Source organism: Canis lupus, chromosome 32 (assembly GCF_011100685.1).
Source record: "Canis lupus familiaris isolate Mischka breed German Shepherd chromosome 32, alternate assembly UU_Cfam_GSD_1.0, whole genome shotgun sequence".
Taxonomy (NCBI): Eukaryota; Metazoa; Chordata; class Mammalia; order Carnivora; family Canidae; genus Canis; species Canis lupus.
The window spans coordinates 27969854-27993387 of record NC_049253.1 but is presented as its reverse complement, the minus strand read 5'-3'; the positions used below and the strand labels follow the sequence as shown (position 1 = coordinate 27993387).

At 39.7% G+C, this 23534-nt stretch overlaps 1 protein-coding gene and 1 non-coding gene across 7 annotated transcripts in view; one reads left to right on the top strand and one right to left on the bottom strand.

The window, feature by feature from the left end:
• HERC3 (HECT and RLD domain containing E3 ubiquitin protein ligase 3) overlaps positions 1-15422 on the top strand; it is a 113750-nt gene extending 98328 nt beyond the window's left edge. For 3 of the 6 annotated variants that reach the window (XM_038582152.1, XM_038582153.1, XM_038582154.1), the window contains 3 exons: positions 11066-11249; positions 11480-11582; positions 13711-15422. In XM_038582152.1, the coding sequence (XP_038438080.1) occupies positions 11066-11249; positions 11480-11582; positions 13711-13919 (496 nt within the window). In that variant the 3' untranslated portion in view covers positions 13920-15422. Of the gene's footprint in view, positions 1-9745; positions 10283-10337; positions 10523-11065; positions 11250-11479; positions 11583-13710 lie in introns of those variants that run through there. The other 3 variants (XR_005382867.1, XM_038582156.1, XM_038582157.1) reach the window with 3 other exon arrangements.
• On the bottom strand, positions 4608-4714 carry LOC119867253. The gene has a single exon (XR_005382987.1). It is a non-coding gene; the product is annotated as a U6 spliceosomal RNA (small nuclear RNA).
• Positions 15423-23534: the final 8112 nt, after the last annotated feature.

The following is a 23534-nucleotide window of genomic DNA, read 5'->3' as shown; positions in this document are numbered from 1 at the left end:
ATATAAGATCATAAAGATTTGTTCGTTTTGTTTTTTAAAAAATTTAATTTTGGGCAGCCTGGGTGGCTCAGCGGTTTTAGCACCACCTTCGACCCAGGCCTTGATCCTGGAGACCCGGGATCAAGTCCCACATCGGGCTCCCTGCATGGAGCTTGCTTCTCAACCTCTGCCTGTGTCTCTGCTTCTCTCTCTCTCTCTCTCTCTCTCTCTGTGTCTCTCATGAATAAATAAATAAAATCTTTTTTTTTAATTTTAATTTCAGTTAATTAGCATATAATGTATTATTAGTTTCAGAGGTAGAGTTCAGTTATTCATCAGTTGTATATAACACCCAGTGCTCATTACATCATGAGTCCTCCTTAATGGTCATTACCCATTACCCTATCTCCCCCATCCCCCTACCAGCAACCCTATTTGTTTGCTGTGGTTAAGAGTCTCTTATGGTTTGTTTCCCTCTCCGATTATGTCTTGTTTTATTTTTCCCTCTCTTCTTCTATGTTCCTCTGTTTTGCATCTTAAATTCCACATGGAAGTGAAATCATATAATTGTCTTCCTCTCATTGACTTATTTCACTTAGCATAATAGTGAAATTTAGTTCCACCCACATCGTTGCAAATGGCAAGCTTTCATTTTTTTGATGGCTAATGTCCCATTGTATATTTATACTACATCTTCTGTTGATGGACATTTGGGTTCTTTCCATAGTTTGGCTATTGTGGACATTGCTGCCATAAACAGTGGGGAGCAGGTGCCCCTTTGGATCACATTTGTACCTTTGGGGTAAATACCTACTAGTGCAATTGCTGGGTCATAGGGTAGCTCTATTTTTAACTTTTTGAGGAACCTCTGTTCTGTTTTCCAGAGTGCCTGTCCAGCCTACCAGCAGTGTAAGAGGGTTCCTCTTTCTCCACATCCTCGCCAACATTTGGTATTTCTTGACTTGTTAATTTTAGCCGTTCTGACTGGTGTGAGGTGGTGGTATCTTATTGTGGTTTTGAGGTGTATTTCTCTGTGCTGATGATGTGAAGCATTTTTTCACGAGTCTGTTGGGCATTTGTGTGTCTTCTTTGGAGAAATGTCTGTTGGTGCCCATTTCTTGACTGAATTTTTTGTTCTTTGGGTGTTGAGTTTGATAAGTTCTTTTTTTAAAGATTTAATTTATTTATTCATGAGAGACGCACAGAACGAGAGAGAGGCAGAGAGACAGGCAGAGAGAGAAGCAGGCTCCATGCAGGGAGCCTGACGTGGGACTCAGTCCCAGGTCTCCAGGATCACGCCCTGGGCCGAAGGCGGCGCTAAACCGCTGAGCCATCCGGGCTGCCCGAGTTTGATAAGTTCTTTATAGATTTTTGGATACTAGCCCTTTTTCTCATAAAACATTCGCAAAAATCTTCTCCCATTATGTAAGTTGTCTTTTGGTTTTGCGACTGTTTCCTTTGCTATGCAAAAACTTTTTATCTTTTTTTTTTATAAGTACTTTTTTTTTTTTAATTTATGATAGTCACAGAGAGAGAGAGAAAGAGAGAGAGAGAGGGGGGCAGAGACAAAGGCAGAGGGAGAAGCAGGCTCCATGCACTGGGAGCCCGATGTGGGACTCAATCCCGGGTCTCCAGGATCGCGCCCTAGGCCAAAGGCAGGCGCCAAACCGCTATGCCACCCAGGGATCCTGCAAAAACTTTTTATCTTGATGAAGTCCCAGTAGTTCATTTTTGCCTTTGTTTCCCTTACCTTTGGAAAGGTGTTTAGCAAGAAGTTGCTGTGGCTCAGGTCCCAAAGGTTGTTGCCTGTGTTCTCCTCTACAGTTTTGATGGTTTCCTGTCTCACATTTAGGTCCTTCATACATTTTGAGTTTATCTTTGTGTATGGTATAAGAAAATGGTCCAGTTTCATTCTTGTGTATGTGGCTGTCCAATTTTCACAATACCATTTGTTGAAGAGACTGTCTTTTCCCCAATGTGTATTCTTTCCTACTTTATTGAAGGTTAGTTGACCCATTTCTGGGTTCTGTTCCATTGACCTATGTGTCTGTTTTTGTGCCAGGACCATACTGTCTTGATGATTCCAGCTTTATAATGGAACTTGGAAGTCTTGAATTGTGGTGCTACCACCTTTGGTTTTCTTTTTCAACTTTCCTTTGGCTATTCGGGGTCTTTTCTGGTTCCATAAAAATTTTAGGATTATTTGTTCCAGCTCTGCAGAAAATGGTGATGGTATTTTGATAGGGATTACATTGAATGTATTGATTGCTCTGAGAAGCATAGACATTTTAGCAATATTTGTTCTTTCAGTCCGTGAGCATGGAATGTTTTTCCATTTGTGTCTTCCTCAATTTCTTTCATTAATGTTTTATAGTTTTCAGGTTATAGATACTTTACTTCGGTTAGGTTTATTCCTAGGTATCTTACGGTTTTTGGCGCAACTGTAAATGGGATCAATTCCCTAATTTCTCTTTCTTCTGTCTCGTTATTAGTGTATAGAATTGCAACTGATTTCTATGCATCGAATTTGTATCCTGCCACTTTGCTGAATTCCTGTATGAGTTCTGGCAATTTTGGAGTGGAGTCTTTTGGGTTTTCCACATGGAGTGTCATGTTATCTGCAAAGAGTGAGAGTTTGACTTTTTCTTTGCCTGTTCAGATGCCTTTTATATCTTTTTGTTGTCTGATTGCTGAGGCTAGGACTTCCAGTACTATGTCGAGCAACAGTGGTGAGAGTGGACATCCTTGTAATGCTCTTGACCTTAGGCTGAAAGCTCTCAGTTTTTCCCTATTGAGAATGATACTCTCTGTGGGCTTTTCATATATGGCTTTTATGATATTGAGGTATGTTCCATCTCTTTAGTGTACAGAGTTTTAATCAAGAATGGATGTTATACGTTGTCAAATGCTTTTTGTGCATCTATTGAGAGGATTGTATGGGCTTTTCTTTTATTAATGTAGTGTATCACATTGATTGATTTGTGGATGCTGAACTACGCTTGCAGACCAGGAATAAGTCCCACTTGGTCATGGTGAATAATCCTTTTATTGTACTGTTGGATCATATTGGCTAGTATCTTGGTGAGAATTTTTACACCCATGTTTGTCAGGGATATTGGTCTGTAATTCTCCTTTCTGGTGGGATCTTTGTCTGATTTTGGGATTGAGGTATTACCTTGTAGAACGAGTTTGGAAATTTTATTTCCATTTCTATTTTTTGAAACAGCTTCAGAGGAATAGATATTAATTCTTCTTTAAATATTTGGTAGAATTCCCCTGGGAAGACATCTGTCTGGCCCTGGATGCTTGTTTGTTGGGAGATTTTTTATGACTGCTTCAATTTCCTTCCTGGTTATGGGTCTGTTCAGGCTATTTCTTCCTGTTTCAGTTTTGGTAGTTTATATGTTTCTAAGAATGTATCTATTTCTTCCAGACTGCCTAATTTGTTATCGTAAAATTGCTCATAATAGTCTCTTATCATTGTTTGTATTTCTTTGGTATTGGTTGTGATCTCTCCTCTTTCATTGATGATTTTATTTTCTTGGGTCCTTTCTCTTTTCTCTCCTAGTTTTTTTTATCTGTTCTACTGTTCTCTGGGCTTCTATTTCATTGATTTCTGCTCTAATCTTTTTAATTCTCTTCTCTTGCTGGGTTTAGGCTTTATTTGCTGTTCTTTCTCCACCTCTTTAGGTGTAAGGTTAGATGGTGTATTTGAGACCTTTCTTATTTTTTTGAGAAAGGCTCGTATTGCTGTATACTTCCTTCTTAGGACCTCTTTTGCTTCATCCCAAAGGTTTTGGACAGTTGTGTTTCCATTTTCATTTATTTCCATGAATTTCTTTAATTCTCTAAGTTCCTGGTTGAGTCATTCATTCCTTACTTAGTAGGATGCTTTTTAACCTCCACGTATTTGAGTTCTTTCCAAATTTCCTCTTGTGATTGAGTTGCAGTTTCAAAGCATTGTAGTCTGAAAATATGCAAGGAATGATCCCAATCTGTTAGTACTGGTTGAGACCTGACTTGTGATCCAGTATATGATCTGTTCTGGAGAATGTTCCATGTGTACTCGAGAAGAATGTGTGTTCTCTTGCTTTAAGATGGAATGCTCTAAATATATCTGTGAAGTCCATCTGGTCCAGTGTGTCATTCAAAGCCATTGTTTCCAAGTTGATCTTCTGCTTAGATGATCTGTCCATTGCTGTGAGTGGGATGTTAAAGTTCCCTGCTATTATTGTGTTATTGTCAATGTGTTTCTTTAATTTTGTTATTAATTGGTTTATATAATTGGCTGCTCCCATAATAGGGGCATAAATATTTAGAATTGTTAGATCTTCTTGTTGGATAGACCCTCTAATTTTGATACAGTGTCCCTCTTCATTTCTTATTACAGTCTTTGGTTTAAAATCTAATTTGTCTGATGCAAGGATTGCTACTCCAGCTTTCTTTTGATGTCCATTAGCATGATAAGTGATTTCCCACCCTCTCCCTTTCAATCTGGAGGTGTCTGGGTCTAAAATGAGTCTCTTGTAGATAACATATGGATGGGTCTTGCTTTTTTATCCAGTCTGATACCTGTGTCTTTTAATTGGGGGCATTTAGCCCATTTACATTCAGAGTAACTATTGAAAGAAAAATATGAACACTTCACAGATTTGTGTGTAATTCTTGCACAGGGACCATGCTAATCTTCTCTGTATCATTCCAGTTTTAGTATATGTGCTGCTGAAGCAAGCACCCTATGTGTTCTTCCAGAAGTTTTATAACTTTAAGTTTTACCTTTAGACCATGATCATTAGCTTTTATATAGGTGTGAGGCATATGGATGTTGTGTCGATTCAGCACCATTTATTGAAAATGCTATCTGCTGAATTGCTTTGCAGAGTTGTTGAGAATTAATTGACCTTATTTGTGTGGGTTTATTTCTGGGCTTTCTGATTCTGTTTCATTGATTTGTGTGTCTGTCCTTTTACCAACACTATACTTGGCAACTGTAACTTTATAATAAGTCATGAAATTAGGTAATGCCAGTGCTCTAACTTTGTTCTTTTCCAAAATTGTTTTGGCTCGTCTAGTTACTTTACCTATCTATATTAATTTCACAATCAGCTTAGCAAAAACATTTTTTTTAAGACCCTTACTACAGTTTGAATTCAGACTTTTAAAAAACCGTTGGCAATGGATATAGTACTTGCTCTTTTAAATTTATGTCTTAAAATGTCAGCTCATTGAGGATTGTTTCATTTTGTGGGCTTTATGGACTCTAGTGTACAGTTGGGGCTGCCGTAACACAGAATTGTGAATAATGTAGATGAGCTATCATGTTGTGAAACCTTTATCTCAGCATATGATAATTTCTCATGTTGCTGTCACAGTGGAAATGAAAAGAATCAGGATCCCTGGGTGGTTCAGTGGTTTAGCGCCTGCCTTTGGCCCAGGGCATGATCCTGCAGTCCCGGGATCAGGATTGAGTACCGCATCAGGCTCCCTGCAGGGAGCCTGCTTCTCCCTCTGCCTGTGTCTCTGCCTCTCTCTCTCTCTCTCTCTCTCTCTCTCTCTGTGTGTGTGTGTGTCTCTCATGAATAAATACATAAAATCTTAAAAAAAAAAAAAAAAAGGAAATGAAAAGAATCAAGTTAGAGGAAAGGGAGGGCACTTAGATGAGGTGGTTGGGAGCACAGGTCTGTATTCAAACATCTGGCTTCAAGTTCTGCCCCTGCCCATGTACTAGCTGTTTGTCTTGGATTTAGTTCTGAAATTGGAATAATGACAATTTATCTGAAAATTTTTGAAAATGAAAAATTACTGAAAATTTATCTCTACAACCTACAAAGCTGTTTTTTTTTTTTTAATTTGTGTGTATTTTTATTGGGACATAATTCTCATGCCATTAAATTCACTCAAAGGTAGTTTTGAATATTCATTGCGTTAGTGTGTATCTAAGAATGTATTGCTGTGACGAGCACCTACTAAACACTTATAACTATTGATAATCATTGTTAAAGGAAAGAGTGTGTTGAGAGGAATACTAAATGACATACAGAAATTAGAGTCTCTGAATGAGTTTGCGAGGGCTGCTATAACAAAGTTCACCACATTAAGTGCCTTAACAATTTATTGTCTCAGTTCTGGAAGCTAGAAGTCCAAGAACAAAGCATTGACAGGGTTGGTTTCTTCTGAGGCTTCTCCCCTTAGCTTGCAAATGGTCATCTTCTTTTATCTCTTCCCTTTGTCTTCCCTCTGTGCATGTTTCTGTGTCCAAATTTCCACTTCTTATAGGGCATATATTGGATTAGGGTTCACCCTGATGATCCTGTTTGAACTTGATGACCTCTGTAAAGATCCTATATCCACATAAGGTCATCTTTTGAGGTAGGTAATGGGGGTTAGAACTTCAGTAGATGAATTTTAGAGGGATACAATCCAACTCATAACACTCTATCCTGCAGCCTCCAAAAGTCATGTCCTTTCACCTATAAAATTCATTCACCCTATTCCAATGTCCCACAAAGTCTTAACCCATTCCAGCATCAACTCTAAGTGCTAAAGTCTCATCTGTGATGGTTAATTTTAGGTGTCAACTTGACTGGGTTATTGGGTACCCAGATATTTGGTCAGATACTATTCTGGGTATATCTGTGAGAGTGTCTCTGAATGAGGCTAAGATATGAATAGGAAATTGAATAAATATCATCTAAATCAGGTATGGGTGAGACTCAGAGTTTGATTAATCCTGAGGTAAACTTCTTCCACAGCTGTGAAGCCAGACAAGTTACCTGCTTCCAAATATGATCATGAGCACAGACATAGGATGAACATTCCCATTGTAAAAGGGAGACATTCAGAGGAAAGAGGTCATAGGTCCCAAGTAAATCCTAAACCTAGCAGGGAAAATTTCCCTAGATTTTGAGGCTTGGAGAATAATCCTCTTTGGATCCAGGCTGTGTCCTTTGGCCCACAGGAGTGGTGGCCCCACCCTCTACGGCCAAGAAGTTACTGGCCCTGGTTCTTCAACCTATGTCCATGGTGGCATTGATAGGCTCACTGGACTCTGATTTGCCTTTGGGCCATTCTTCTCTTTTCTTAAAGATAACACTTGTTTGCAGCCAGATAGTTTTGTATGCTCATTTCTTACCAGGAGAATCCCAGAAGTCCAACAGCCTTCCTTCCTTCTGTCCATCTCTGCCTCTTTGGTGCAAACTGGTAGTATTTCTGCTCTAATTTTTTTTCTTTAAACTTTGTTGGCTTCCCAGGCAATTCATGGGGGTCCAAGCCATCATACAAGAGCGTTCTTCACAAATCTTTCCTGGATAACCACATTTCTATTCCTACCTTCTCCTGAGATGACTGATAGGATTCATGAGTCACATGCTTGATCTCTTCAGCAAACCATTTTTCAGACACACCTTTCGCCCTGTTTCCAGAGGATGTTATCTGGATAGGCTAAGAATTTCCCAAGCCTTGAAGTTCTAATTCCTTTCCACTTAGCAATTCCTTCTTCAGTTTATCCCTTTCCTCTTTCATTTTACTAATAAGCAGTTTCAAGAAACCAGACCACACGTTCAATACTTTGGTTGGAAATCTCCTGAGTAGAATAGGCAAGTTTATCACTTACAAGTTCTCCAAAAACACTGGAACACAATTTGGCCAAATTCTTTGCCACTTTATAACAGAATTGCCTATAATTTCCAATAAATAACATGTTTTCCATTTCCATCTGAGACTTCACCAGAAGCATTTTAATATTCAAATTCTAGCCAGATGATGTTTATGATGTCTCTTTATTTTTCTGACAACAAAAGTTTTCTTTATCACTCTCTTCTTTTCTTTCTGAGCCTTCACCAGGATCTCCTTTGCTGTTCCTATCAACTGTCTCTTCAAGGCAGTTTAGGCTTTTTCTATCAACTGCCTCAAAACTCTGACAGCCCCTACCCATTACCCAGTTCTACAGTCATCCTACATTTATAGGTATTTGCTATTATAGTACTCCACTTCCACCTACCAGAATCTGTATTGGGCTTCTCCAGAGAAACAGAACCAGTAGGAGATATATATATACTTATACACACACACACACACACACACACACACCCTCCTACGCTCCTCTGCAGGTTCACAGCTGTGGAAAAATTGTACCTCAGGATTAATCCATCTCTGAGTCTCGTCCATATCTAATTTAGATGATATTTACACGATATATTTAGTCAGGGTTCTCCAGAGAAGCAGAATATGTGGGGAGCACATATTTGTGTGCAAATATGCACATGTGTGTTCATGTATATAAATACAAGGAAACAAGGCGGAGGATCTGCAGTCAGCAAGCTGCAGGCCCAGGAGAGCCAGTCGTGGTTCTTCCAGTCCAAAGGCAGGTAGGCTTGAGACAGAAATGGCTGATGCTCTGTTACAGTCTGTGGGCAGGAAAAAACTGATGTCCCAGTTCAAAGGCAACGTGTGTGTGTGTGTGTATGTGTGTATGTTAGAAGAAAGAAAGAGAAAGAGATACTGATCCTCGGGAATCTGCTCACATGATTGTGAGGCTGGCGAGTTGGAAATATTCAGGGCAGGCCGGCATGCTGAAAATTCTGGCAGGAGTGGATGTCACAGTCTTGAGTGAGAAGACAGTCTAGAGGTCAAATTCCTTTCTTTTTGGAGGATGCGGAGGATCCTTAGTCTTTTAAAGCCTTCAGCTGATTGGATGAGGGCTACCCACGTTTTGAAGACTAATCTGCTTTACTCAAAGTCTACTGCTTTAAATGTTAATCCTATGTAAAAAATACCTTCACAGCACCGTCTTTCCTGGTATTTGACTAAATAACTGGCTACCATAGCCTCGCCAAGTCAACACATAGAATTAACCATCACAGTCTGTAATAAAATATGTTGATGGTGCTTCTCTTAGGCAGTTGTGCCAGGAAAATCCTCTTAGTTTTATCTAATGGGTTTTAGGTAAGTAGTGCATTGAATGCAGTGTAAGAAACTTTTAGCATCTGTGGTTAAGATGTACAATAATCTTTTATATTAGTGGCTTTTATTTTAAAAATTGAACATTTAGCCTGTTTCAAAGATGAGAAAAGAGAGGCTTAGTAGGCAGCATACAGCACATGGCAAAGCCTGGAATGAATTCTTGTCTGCTTCACTTACCTGCTGTATGACACCACCTGTTGGTTAGTTATGGGTGTATGGTGAGCATGGGGGAAGTGTTTGCTTGGAGGAAACCTAAGATGTTCAAGGGTAGTTTTATGAAGTAGTCCATTACAGTGAAGGATAAGTAGAAAGGATCTGTCTTCATAATGTCAAATTTTAATTTTTAGAAAAATTTAAAATACAGAAAAGTACAAAGACTAAAATGACAGACATCTTTGTATCTATGAACCAAAGTAAACAGTATTTGCTTTAGATTTTGTAATGTAAGAAAACGGTGACCAAAATTCCTATGCATCCCCTTCCTTCCTTCCCTCCCTCTCTTCCACTCTTTCTCACACAGATAAAATCCTGATGAATTTGATGCCTGTTCTTTCATGTTTTTATACTTTTATAATGTGTATTGAGACCAATTAATTGCTTTTATTTTTAAAAATTACCCCACAGTTTTTACATACACCAAATACACAATTTCACATTCAAAATAAAATCTTATAGCCACAAACCATGTAATAATTGCTAGTATTTACCAAGCAGCCTTGGTTCTAAGACCATTACATGTATTAACTCATTTAATTTTTCTAACAGTCCTATGAGTTGTATACTCTTATTTTTTCCCATTTTACAGTTGAAGGGATCGAGGCAAAGAGAGATTAAATAACTTACCCAAGGGTCACAAAATGTAAGTAGCAGAGCCACTGACTCCTATAGATAGTGTTGTTATAAATATTTGAAAACACTGAATGACATCCCACCAATTGAGCAGTCAGTAGTTGGTTTGGTTGCATATGATGCGGTTAAATTGATCCAAGATGGGACTGATACCAGGGAAAGAAAAATGTTAAAAAACTATTTTTTATGCAACTTATGTAAATGCTGTCATATTGTACTTAACATTCAAAAACTTGGGTTTCACTCAAACGTTGTTTTTGAGAATCTGTTCATTTTGATAAATCGGGCCTAGTTAATTCCATTCAAGTGCTGTGCTTTATGCTTTTGGTCATATGACCATACCATCTTTTTTTGGTCCTTCTCCTATTAATAGATATTTAGTTTTGTGTCTTCCAATTCTCTATATTACAAGAAAATGCTGCAGTGAACATCTGTGTACTTATCTTGTGCACTCATGTGAGAGTCTCCCTGGGCCACACGTTCACCCCCCACCAACCCTGTACTGGAGTAGCTCAGTCAAAGGGTATTTACATTTTCAACTTTTCTAGATATCGGCAACTTACTCTCCCAGATGTTTACGTCTCAGTTCATAGTTGACATTCCCACCAGTGAGAGGCTGAATGCATGTGAACAATGGCCAGACAGTGTATAAAAATAGAACTCTGCCCTGCAGCCTGCAGAAACCTGCCCAAGAAGCCAACCCCTCATCTACAAGAAGCAGCCCAGGAGGCCAGCTTGCTGTGAGTCAGACTTGCAGGAAGTTACTGTCTTAATTTGCATTTAACTGATTATTAGTGAGATGGAACCCATTGTATGAGGCAGTCCCTTCCAGAAAGGAATTATGAAGGATAAGTATTCTACCTTTTACCTTTTAGAATAGGCGAGGATACCAATAGGAGATTATTTAACTTTACTCATTTCTGAAGACAAGGGAAGAGGCCTACAATTGTTATATTAGACTTTTTCTTTTAAGCAGAAAAAGGTTGTATTTTTTTTCTAAACTGAAGTCTAAGTAGAGTTAGCAAGATGAGAACTGGAGCTCCTCAGGTAAAATAGTCAGTGGTATGGTTCTCCCTTTCTGGCCTCCTCTGCATCCAACCTGTTCTCTTCTGCCCCCAAGTCACCCAACTCAGTGGAACCCTTGGGCTGGGTGGCGATCTACGGGATGCCTCCTGGCATGAGAATTTGATGTAATCCCATTTTTCATCTCTCTCAACCTCAGAAATTCTGCAAGACTTAAGGCTAAATGTATTCTCATTCTTTGGTTTTCTGGCAGGCAGGAGTTTGTGGACGCTTACGTGAATTACGTCTTCCAAATCTCAGTTCATGAGTGGTACACGGCCTTCTCCAGTGGCTTCCTGAAGGTGTGCGGTGGCAAGGTGCTTGAGCTCTTCCAGCCTTCAGAACTGCGGGCTATGATGGTGGGAAACAGCAACTACAACTGGCAGGAACTAGAAGAGGTCAGTGTGAAGGGCCCTGTCTTTCCCTCCAAGGAAGCTGTGGTGGCCAGGCTGGGGTTGCCCAGAGTCTGCACTCTTCCCTGGTGTTCTGTGGTTGAGTCAGAAGTGGAGGCCTCCTTGTCTCAGAGCTTAGTTCTTACTCTCAACCGCAGATGGTACATAAATGTATGTCCTCTGTAATATGATTCTTCTTTAAGGTAAGTGTTCTTCTTTTTGTTTTTTGTGGGCAGACTGCCATCTACAAGGGTGACTACTCAGCCACACATCCCACTGTGAAACTATTTTGGGAGACATTTCATGAATTTCCATTGGAAAAGAAGAAGAAGTTTCTCTGTAAGTATCAGTCATGTTAGAATGGTGTCGCATGTGGTAAATAGGATGATATACCCCTAGGTTAAGGCCCACCCTATTAAGTGAAAAAGAGTAAGGGAAATATATTTACACGTCTTAACGAGATCTCAGGCAAACGGTTCTTCCATGTTTGTTACCTAACAGGATGTGTTGCGTGAAAGAAGAAAGAAAAGCATCTCACTGATTTTCAGTTGCTTTAAAAATATGTGTTATTTAAGGGTCGCCTGGGTTGCTCAGTAGTGAGCATCTACCTTGGGCCCAGGGCGTGATCCCAGTGTCCTGGGATCGAGTCCCACATCGGGCTCCCTGCGAGGAGCCTGCTTCTCCTTCTGTCTCTGCGTCTCTCTCCCTCTCTCTGTGTCTCTCATGAACGGATAGATAAAATCTTAAAAAAAAAAAAAAAAACTCGTTATTTTATATGTGAGTGTGATGAAGTAATCCGTTGATAAAATCTAATTGGATTAACTTCCCTTGATCTCTCTAGGCTTTTGAAAATTTTACAGTGTCTGCCACAGATGTAACTGGGGAGATGTGATTTAGAATAGCTTCATTGAGATACAATTCACAAAGCCTACAAATCACCCAGTTAAAGTGTATAATTCAGTGGTTTTTAGTATATTCACAGAGTTGTGAAACTATCAGTAATTTTTAGAACATGCTCATCACTGCAAGAGGAAACCCTGAACTTACTAGCACTCCTTCCCCATTTCCTCCCAACTTCTCATGTCCCCCTCTGCTTACCAATCTTTCTGGCTCTGTGGACATTTCACAGAAATGGAATCATACAATATATGGTCCTTTGTGACTGGCTGGTGGCATTTGAGAAGGGTAATACATTTGGAAAGGAAAATGAAGCCTGGTTTATGTGAATAAAATTCAGGCTTTTCAAAATAGTTGAAATCTTTGTTCCATATATAATCAGGGTCAGCAATTTGCCAGTGACCAGTATAAGATTTTTATCTATATAAAACAATGGGAAAAAAAAATGGGATTTGAAAGGCAATCCTTTTTGCTTTATAAGAGTGAGCATATATTAATATTAATGCAAGATTTACCCCCAGATTCTACAGCTCCCATGGAGTAAGGATGAGAGGAAGTGGAAAAGGGGGGCCCACACAGGGATGCTTAAAAAAAAAGCCCTGCTTCTCCACCACCTAATTACATTGGCTCTTGAAAATGAGTGGCATATAAGTCAGATGACAGGTGAAAATTTGTAAAGGGAGCTTGAAGGGCTGTAACCACCAAGAGGAGCCTGCTTGTAGTCATGGAGATTTCCGTAAAAGACATTTTTCTGTTCAGAGATCATTAGACTTGTGGAAATTTTCAGTCTCTACAGATTTTGGCAAAAATGGTTATATACCGTAGCCTCAGGTAATAGGTTTTTTGAAAGTGCCCCTTCACCAATGATTTGTTTGTAGTAATTTTCAGCAGTTTAAGTCTGAGGTTATATAGTGCTAGAAAACATGGAAAGAGAGCTGCATTGGTCTCTCTCTTTTCTTTGCCAAGTCACAGCATGTTACAAGACAAGAGTGAAATGTCTCACATAACATCATTGTCAGCTCTTTTGGTTTAAAATGAAAAATAGGGAAAGGAGTGAACAGATCCCAAATGATATTCACTAACTCAGGAGGGGTACATTCACTAGACCTTTGGCAAGAGGAGACCTTGAGGACACAGATGATGGTCTCCTTCTTGCTTTCCCCCTGAGGTCAGCTCTTCTTTTTCTCTATCTCTGATTCCTTTGAAGGCTCATAACATTTATGAGGATGTACATTTGACTGAGCCCATTTTTTTTTATTTGAGGGTATTTCTGGGCATCTTACATTTTTGATGGATTCTTTGTGTCCATGTATAATCAGGGTTTGAAATGAGCCAGTGAAAAACAGGCATTTTATCCATATAAACCCAAAAAAACAGGATTGTAAAGGCAGTCTCTTCAGCTTTATAAGAACGAGCATAAACTAATATTCTTGCAGTACGTATTGGTACATAACAGTGTACTTCTCGGGCGAGCCACAGGGTGTCATGCCTTCCTTTCCTTTCTGCAGAGGGCTGCGGAGAGCAGCTCCTTCGCTGCGGTGCTGGTAATGCCATTTCCCTTTCTTCTCAGTGTTCCTGACAGGCAGTGATCGGATTCCCATCTACGGGATGGCCAGCCTGCAGATCGTCATTCAGTCCACAGCCAGCGGGGAGGAGTACTTGCCCGTGGCCCACACTTGCTACAACCTTCTTGATCTCCCCAAATACAGCAGCAAGGAGATCCTGAGTGCACGGCTGACCCAGGCCCTTGACAACTATGAAGGGTTTAGCTTGGCTTGAGGCTCCCCCCCCCCCCCCCAGCCCCAGATTGCCCTCCCGTCCTCAGCGTCCACATGGGGGCCACCACAGAAAACAGCAGGGAGGGAGTTCTATTTTTTTATTGTCTAAGTGGGTTGGGACTTTTGAATCCTGAACCTGGTCGATGTGTTTCTGGGCTTGTGAGCAGTAAAGCCACCTTTTTGAAAAATCAGGGGTTGCGGATGGGGTGACAAATTGGCAATTTTGTCTTTAAACCAAATTACCTAGTAGTGTCGCTTGCACTTGTGAATATGTTGCACTCTGCTGGAGAAAATGGCAGTGGATTTTTAACCTCTCACTTCCCAAATGTCTCTCTCGGCCCTGCTGTTTCCTCACAGTGCTTCCCGTCCTTCTCATTCCTCTGCAAGAATGATTTGGACTGATGCGTCCTTTCTCACCTGCACGTGCAGAATGGCTCCTTTCTCTGCAGACCTGGACATGCTTGTTGCAGCCCTGCTCTAAGGACTAGGAGGAAAGGACTACTTACTTCAGAAAGTCCCAATCCCAGCAAGCTGAATCTGGGTCCATTATTTTGGCTGAACTCTTGAGAATTTATGGAAGCCTTTAGGAACATATCTTGCTTTAAAAAGAAGTTATCAAGGGACTAGCAATCTCCCCCTGGCTCTGCCTATTCCTGGACCTACTCAAAGATGTGCAGAGCAGCTTAGCATTTGCAGCTGAGCCGAATTTTGTTTTGTTGTTCAGCCGAGTCCCTTCGACGATAAGGTGAGGTGATAGACCCCCCCCACTCCTTCGGTTATCTCGCTTTTGGAGCAAGTTGCATTAATTTTTTTAAGAGTATCTTCTCCAAGGAAAGTAGAAATAATAAATTTCTTGTTCTTGTTCCCTATCAATTTATGCCCTCTGCCACCTTCTCTTGCCTTCCTCTCCTTCCCTTTCTCTCTTATTCACTTCGCCCCATTGTTACCTGACTTAATGCTCCCTTCCTCTCCTAGTGGATGCATGCGGTCTATTTTTTTAATTTCTATTTAAATTGCAAAATTTCTATTTTTTTTTCCTTTTCCCTAATTGCTAACACTTAAGGACATTCTTTATTATGGGACTTTTGTTTATTGCATTTGAAATGTTTGTTTACAGTGGGATTTCAGGGGGATTGTGTTTAGAGCAAATATGTATCAAAAATAGCGACATGCTCAACCTTCTTCATCATGGGATAAGAAAATTCTACATGATCAAAGAATCCATGGCAGCCTAATTTTAAATTCCTAGTCACTAGAGGAAAGACTTATTTATATAAAATGAAGTATTTATGAACCGTGATACAGCATCAGATCTCAATGAAGGATGTAGATTTTTGCTTTTTTTTTGTTTTTAAAACTTATTTCAATTGCTAAATTGGTAGTTTTTTCAGTCTTTATAATACAAGATTAAAAAAGATATACAGTTAAATGAAATGTTTATTTTCTATGTGTGTGCATATAGTTCAATATTATGCAATAAATTTGGTGTTTTAACTTAAAACTATTTCTTATTGTATTTGCAGAGTGCGTAGCTTGCTTTCAGTAGAATTATCTACTCAAGTAACATAAAGTCAAATTTGGTTCCAATCATAAGACAGTAAAACCAAGCAGTAGGCAAATGAGAAAGAGAGCAGGGGCAGGACCCATGGTAGGGGGAGCAGGTAGCCTTAAGGATGGCTGGGATTTCTAAAGGTTGGGATGGATGAAAAGGGATTTTACTTGGAGGGGAAGATCTTAGCAAAGGCTTGAAATGGGAACATATTTAGGGAAAGAGCATCAGAGCAAATAGAATAATGGTAAATTAGGGAGAGAGGAAGAAGGTAGCTTTGGGGCTGAGGAACCAGGCTGAGCAATGGAACTTGAGTTGGTAGCCAAGCAGGATTTGTCAGAATGTTCAGAACTTTGGAGTAGAGGCAGGAGGCAGTGATAGGACTTGAGTCTGATTTAAGAAGAAAACTAGAGGGGGGGTACATTTGTAGGAATTAGCCCTTTCCATTCTGAGAGCAGTGAGAGTGGCAGCAGTGGCAGTAGAAGAGTGAATGGGAGGAAGATCCAACATGGTAGCACAGGAGGACCCTTGACTCACCCCCTCCATGGACACACCAAGTCTCAACCTATCTATAGAGAAATTCCTTCTGAAAAACATCTGAGGGCCGACTGAGAGCTCTTGCACAACGAGGGTTAGAGGGACCACATAGAGAATGGCAGGAGACTAACAATAACCACAATCCCCATACTGTCAGCTGCAGTGGGGAGGAGGTCTACTAAGGGACTGTGACTAGATTTATCTGCCCAGGGGGGACAGAAAAAAAGTCATGGCTTAAAAGGGCAACTAGAATATAAAGGAACTAACTGTCCCAAAGTGGGATGTTGGAGAAGCTAGTGAATGCCACTGCTTATGTTTCCCCTCCACCTTGATAGCAACAGAGAGGGCAGAGTCTGGGTGCCCTAGCCACTCCACTGCCCAGAGTGAGCCCTGGGCCCCTAAACCATACCAGCCCTGGCACCTGTGGCACAGAAAAAAACAAAGCGTAACATGGTTTAGAGAGCAACTAGACTATAAAGGAACCAGTCCTAGAGCTCTACTAAACAGTGGGGGAGCTGCAGAGAGTGTACTCTGGGGTCTTCTGAGAGGCAAGGGAGTGCCACTGTTTATATCCCCCCTTTACCTTGATGGCGCAGATGGAAGAAGGATCTGGACCATCCCCTAAAGAACACTGCAGAAGGTGCCCCAGTACAACATATGCTGGGACACCCCTAAACATCACCCACGATAGCTAAAGCTGTCTCACCACTGTGCAAAGCATCCCAAAACACTCCAGGCCTGAACTTGCTTTGGCTCAAGTTATCTTGCCAGAACCTCGGGGAAGGAGTGTCCCAAGACATTCCATCCTGGCACATCTCAGTTCTGGTTACAGTAACACATAGTAACACAGTTACTCCCAGTGTGGAGAACACTGGGAGCCCTTTGCACAAGTCTTCACCCACTTTGGCTTTGGGTACGCTCTCTGCAGAGTGCCCTGAGACACCACTACCCCCAGTCTGCCCACTTCAGTTCTAGCCATCCCACCAGGACTGTCCCAATGCTGAGTGCCCTAGGACCCAGCCTGCACCTGCTACAGCTCTAGCCAGCTAACCAAAGTTAACTGGCTAGGCATGAGATGACCACACACAAGGCCATTCCTTCAGGTCTTGGAGAAGCTGCTGTTCTGCCTAATTCATAGAAATACAGAAAATCAAACCAAATGAGGAGATGGGGGCACCTGGGTGGCTTAGCAGTTGAGCATCTGCCTTTGGCTCAGGTCGTGATCCCAGGGTCCTGGGTTTGAGTCCTGTATCGGGCTCCCTGCAAGGAGCCTGCTTCTCCCTCTGCCTCTGTCTCTCATGAATAAATACATACATAAAATCTTTTTTTAAAAAATTAAAGAACAAGACAAACCCTCAGAAAAAAATAAAATGGAGTTAAGCAACCTACCTGATACTCTCTGCTCAAAGCAGTGATCATAAAGATGCTCACTGGACTTCAGAGAAGAATGGATGAGTGGCCTTTCAACAAAGAGATGGAAATTATATGAGAACCAATCATAGTTGAAGAATACAATAACTGAAGTGAAAAATACACTCAAGGGAATCATCAGTAGATTGGAGGATCCAAAGAATGGATCAGCAATTTTAAAGACGGTAATGGAAAGCACCCACGCTGAACATAAAAACAAAAACAAAAAAAAAACAAAAAACACCACAAGAAACAGAAAAGGAGAGTGGATAAGCTAAGGGATCTGTATGTTAGTGTGAAGTGTACTAACTTGCACATTATAGAAGTCCAGAAAGGGGTGGGGGCAGGAAACGTACTTGAGTAATAGCTGAAAACTTCTCTCATCTCCAGGAGGAAATAGACACCTATGTCCAGGAAATGCAGAGAACCCCAAACAAGATGAACCCAAGGAGAGCCACACAAGAATCAAAATGTCAAAGATTAAAGACAGACTCTTAAAAGCAGCAAGACAGAAACAACTAGTTATGTACAAGGGAAACCCCGTAAGACTATCAGCTGATTTTCATTTGAAACTGCAAGCTAGAGGGAAGTGGCATAATCTATTCAAAGTGCTGGAAGGAAAAAACCTACAGCCAAGAATATTCTACCTTGCTAGGGGATCATTCAGAACTGAAGGAGGGATAAGGAGTTTCTCAGACATACATCAAATAAAGGAGTTCATCACCACTAAACCAGTCTTAGAAATATTCAAGGGATTCTTTGAGTAACAAAGAAAAGGTCCTAATTAGAAGAAAACTGAAAAGGAAAAGAATTATGTGTAAAAGCAAACATACAGTAAAGGTAGTACATCAGTTATTTGTAAAACTAGTGTGGTTACAAGACAAAAGTAAAATCAGTGATATTTAAAAAGTTAAGGACTCAACAAAACAAAAAATGTAAAATATGACATGTACATAAAATACGGACGTGAGTAAAAATCTAGTTCTTTGAGAATGTGTTTAAACTTAAGTGACCATCAGCTTAATATAGACTGCTATATATTTAGGCTGTTATATATGAATGTCACGGTAATGATATAGCAGCAAACTCCAACAGATAAATAAAAAAATAACGAGAAAGGAATCCAAGCGTAATACTAAAGTCATCAATTACAAGAGAACAAGAAAAGAAGGAAGAAACAGAAAAACTACAAAAATAATGATAAAACAATAAACAAAATGGCAATAGGTACATACTTACCAATAATTAAATGAGCTAAATGCTCCAATCAAAAGACATAGGGTAACTGAATGGATTAAAAAGAAAAAAAGACCCATCTATATGCTCCCTACAAAAGACTTGCTTCATACTTTATGATACATACAGACTAAAAGTAAAGAGATGGAAAAAGGTATTCCAGGCAAATGGAATTGAAGAAAAGCTGGGACAAGCAATATTTATATCAGATAAAAAGCTTTAAAGCAAAGACTAACAATTAAAGCGGGGCATTGCATGAGGACAAAGGGATCATTCCAACAAGAGAATATATAACAGTTATGAATATCTATGCATCCAACATTGGAGCCCCAAATACATAAAGCAAATATTAACAGACATAAGGGGGGAAATCGTCAGTAATACAATAATGGTAGGGGACTTTAACACCTGAGTTACATCAACATCATCCAGATAGTCAATAAAGAAGTAGTGGCTTTGAATGACACATCAGACTAGATGGAGTTAACAAATATAGAATACTCCATCCCAAAACAGCGGAATACACATTCAAGTGCACATGGAACATTCTCCAGGACAGATCACATGTTAGGGTACTAAACAAGTCTCAATAAACTTAAGAATGCTGAAATCATATCAAACATCTTTTTTGACCAAAACAGCATAAAACTAGAAATCAGTTACAAGGAAAAAAAAAAACCTAGGAGAAAAACCACAAACATGTGGAAGCTAAACAACCAAAGGGTCAACAGAGAAAGAGGAAGTTAAAAAAAATACATGGGAACAAATGAAAATGAAAACACAACAGTCCAAAATCTTTGGGACACAGTAAAAACAGTTCTAAGAGGGAAATGTACAGTGATACAGGCCCATCTCAAATCTCAATAAACAAGGAAAATCTCAATCTTTCTAGTAAAAAAAAAAAGAAAAAGCCCAAAGTTAGTAGTAAGAAGAAAATAATAAAGATCAAAGCAGAAATAAAAGAAATAGGGACCAAAGCAAAAAGATCAGTGAAACCAAGAGCTGGTTCTTTGAAAAGCTAAAATTGATAAGCCTTTAGCCAGACCCATCAAGAAACAAAAGACTTGAAAAAAATCAGAAAAGAGAAAAAAATCAGAAAGAGAAGTTAACAATTAACACCACAGAAATACAAAGGATTATGAGACTACTATGAAAAAGTATATACCAAAAATTGGACAACCAAGAAGAAACAGATGAATTCCTGGAAACATACAATCTTTCAAAAATGTATTGGGAAGAAATAGAAAATCTAAACAGATCAACTACTAGTAATGAAATTGAATGGGTAATCAAAAAACAACAGAAAGTCCAGTACCAGATTGCTTCACAGGTGAATTCTACCATTTAGAGAAGAGCTAATACCTAGTCTTCTCAAACTAGTCAAAAATAAGAGAGGAAAGAAAGCTTCCAAACATATTTTAAGAGGACAGGGTAATGCTGGCCTCCTAGATACTAACAAAGACGCCACAAAACAAACCAAAAATCCTACTTGATGAGCATAGATGCAAAAAATTTAAAATTTTAGCAAACCACATTTGACAATATATTAAAAGGATCATTTACCAGGAACAAATGGGGTTTATTCCAGGGATGCAAGGATGGTTAGATATCTCCCCCCTCCTCCCTCTGCCCCTCTCCCCACTCACTCCTTGCTCTCTAGAGGGTATTATGCTAAGTGAAATAAGATAAATACCATATGACTTCAGTTATATATGAAATTAAAAAAAAAAAAAAAAACGAACCATCAAAAACAAAGTCAAATACAGAGAAAAAAACTGGTGCTTGCCAAAGGGAAGGAGGTATCAAAAGTGTGTGAAATGCAGCAAAAAATATTTTCAATACTTTTTTTTTTTTTTTTTTTTATGATAGTCACAGAGAGAGAGAGAGAGAGGCGCAGAGACATAGGCAGAGGGAGAAGCAGGCTCCATGCACCGGGAGCCTGATGTGGGATTCGATCCCGGGTCTCCAGGATCGCGCCCTGGGCCAAAGGCAGGCGCCAAACCGCTGCGCCACCCAGGGATCCCTTCAATACATTTTTTAAAACAATTATAGTGTATTGTTTTACCAGATTTAATAAATGGCTATCTGTCAATAATTACTCTAAATGTAAATGAGCTGAATTCTCAAAAGCATACATATAGACAGACAGACATATAGTGGCTAGATGGATGAAAAAACAAGCACACAACAAAAACAAGGCCCAACTACCTGCTGCTTACAAGAGACTCACTTCAGCTTTAAGGACACACAGGCTCAGAGTGAAGGGATGGAAAAAGATATAAACACAAGTGAAAACCAAAAGAGCAGGCATAGTTATAGCAGATAAAACAGATTTTAGGCCAAAAATATGAACAAGAATCAAAAGAAGGTCATTTTACAATGGCAAAGAGGTCAATTCACCGAGAAAATCTAATAATCATAATTAATATGCATCTTACATCAGAGCACCTAAATATATTGAGAACATATGAACAGATCTGAAAGGAGAAATAAAAAAACAGTATAAATAATGGTAGGGGACTTTAATATTCTGGGTTTAACAATGGTTAGATCATTCAGATAGAAAAATCAAGAAAAATTGGAACTGAATTATACTTGAGACTGAATGGGCCAATATATACAGAATATTCTATCCAACCACCAAATACACATTTCATCTCAAATGCATATGGAACATTCTCCAAGATAGATCATATGATAGATCACAAAAGAAGTCTTAGGAAATTTAAAAAGACTGAAATCATACCAAGTATATTTTCTAACTACAATGGTTTGAAACTGGAAATTAGTAACAGGTAGAAAGCTGGAAAATTAAAACATGTGGAAGTTAACCAACATTCTCCTGAACAAACAATGGGTTAAAGAAGAAATCAAGGGGGAAATTTTTAAAAACCTTGAATCAAATAACAAATGGGAACACAACATACCCAAGCCTATTGAATGCAGTAAAAGTGATTTTAAGAGAACTTTAGAGCAATAAATATCTACATTAAGAAAAAGGAAGGGGCATCTGGTGGCTCAGTCACTTAAGTGTTTGAGTCTTGATTTTTGGCTCAGGTCATGATGTCAGGGTCCTGAGATCAAGCGTTGCATTGGGCTCCATGCTGGGCATGTGGAGCCTGCTTGAGATTCTCTCTCTTCTCCATCTACTCGTTCCCCTATGCTCTCTCTCTCTCTCGCTCTCTCTCATTCTCTCTAAATAAATAAAATGTTGGGGCACCTGGGTGGCTCAATCGGTTAAGTGTCTGCCTTCAGCTCAGGTCATGATCTCAGGGTCCTGGGATTAAGCCCTGCATTGGGCTCCCTGACTGGCAGGAAATCATCTTCTCCCTCTCCCTATGTCTCTCCCCTCTGCGCATGCTCTCTCTCTCTCTCTCTCTTAAATAAATAACACCTTTGGGCAGCCCTGGTGGCTCAGCAGTTTAGCGCCACCTTCAGCCCAGGGTGTGATTCTGGAGACCCGGAATCGAGTCCCACAACGGGCTCCCTGCATGGAGCCTGCTTCTCTCTCTGCTTGTGTCTCTGCCTCTCTCTCTCTCTCGGTGTCTCATGAATAAATAAATAAAATCTTAAAAAAAAATAACATCTTTTTAAAAAAATTTTTTATGCAAAAGAGCATAAACAAGGGGAACAACTGAGCTCAAGGCAGATGCTTAACCAACTGAGTCACCCTGGTGCTCCTAAGTAAATCTTTAAAAAAAAAAGGAAGGGGGATCCCTGGGTGGCGTAACGGTTTGGCACCTGCCTTTGGCCCAGGGCGCGATCCTGGAGACCCGGGATCGAATCCCACATCGGGCTCCTGGTGTATGGAGCCTGTTTCTCCCTCTGCCTGTGTCTCTGCCTCTCTCTCTCTCTCTGTGACTATCATAAATAATAAAAATTAAAAAAAAAAGGAAGGATCTCAAACAACCTAACAACCACTTCAAGAAACAAGGAAAAAAAAAAAAAAGAAAAAAGAAAAACAACCAAACAAGCTAAGCCCAAAATTAGCAGAAGGGAAAGAAATAACAAAGATCAGAGTAGAAATAAATGCAATAGAGACCAGAAAAACTATAGAAAAGATCAATGAAATTAAGAGCTGGTTTTTGAAAGATAAAATTGACAAACCTTCTAGCTAGGCTAAGAAAAGAGAGAAGACTCAACTATGTAAATGACGGAGGAAACATTACAACTGATACCACAAAAATACAAAGGATCATAAAAGACTATTGTGAAAATTATACAACAAACTGGATAACATAGAAGAAATTGATAAATTATTTGAAACATCCAACCTATCAAGAATGAATCATGAAAAAATAGAAAATCAGAACTGACCAATAATGACGAAGGAGATTGAATCAGTAGTCAAAAACTTCCCAATAAGAAAAGCCCAAGATAGGGGATCCCTGGGTGGCGCAGCGGTTTAGCGCCTGCCTTTGGCCCAGGGCGTGATCCTGGAGACCCGGGATCGAGTCCCACGTCGGGCTTCCGGTGCATGGAGCCTGCTTCTCCCTCTGCCTGTGTCTCTGCCTCTCTCTCTCTCTCTCTCACTGTGTGCCTATCATAAATAAAAAAATAAAAAAAAAAATTAAAAAAAAAAAAAAAGAAAAGCCCAAGACCATAAGGTTTCACTGGTGAATTCTACCAAATACTTAAAGAAAAATTAATGCCAATAGTCCTCAAATTCTTCCAAAAAAAGAAAGAGGGAGGAACAATCCCAAATGCATTTTTTGAGGCTAGCATTATCCTATATCCAAAACCAGATAAAGATACTACAAGATAAGTAAGCTACAGATCAATATTTATGGTGAATGTAGATGCAAAAATTCTCAAGAAAATATTAGCAAACCAAATTTAATAGCACATTAAAATGATCATACACCATGATCAAGCAGGATTACC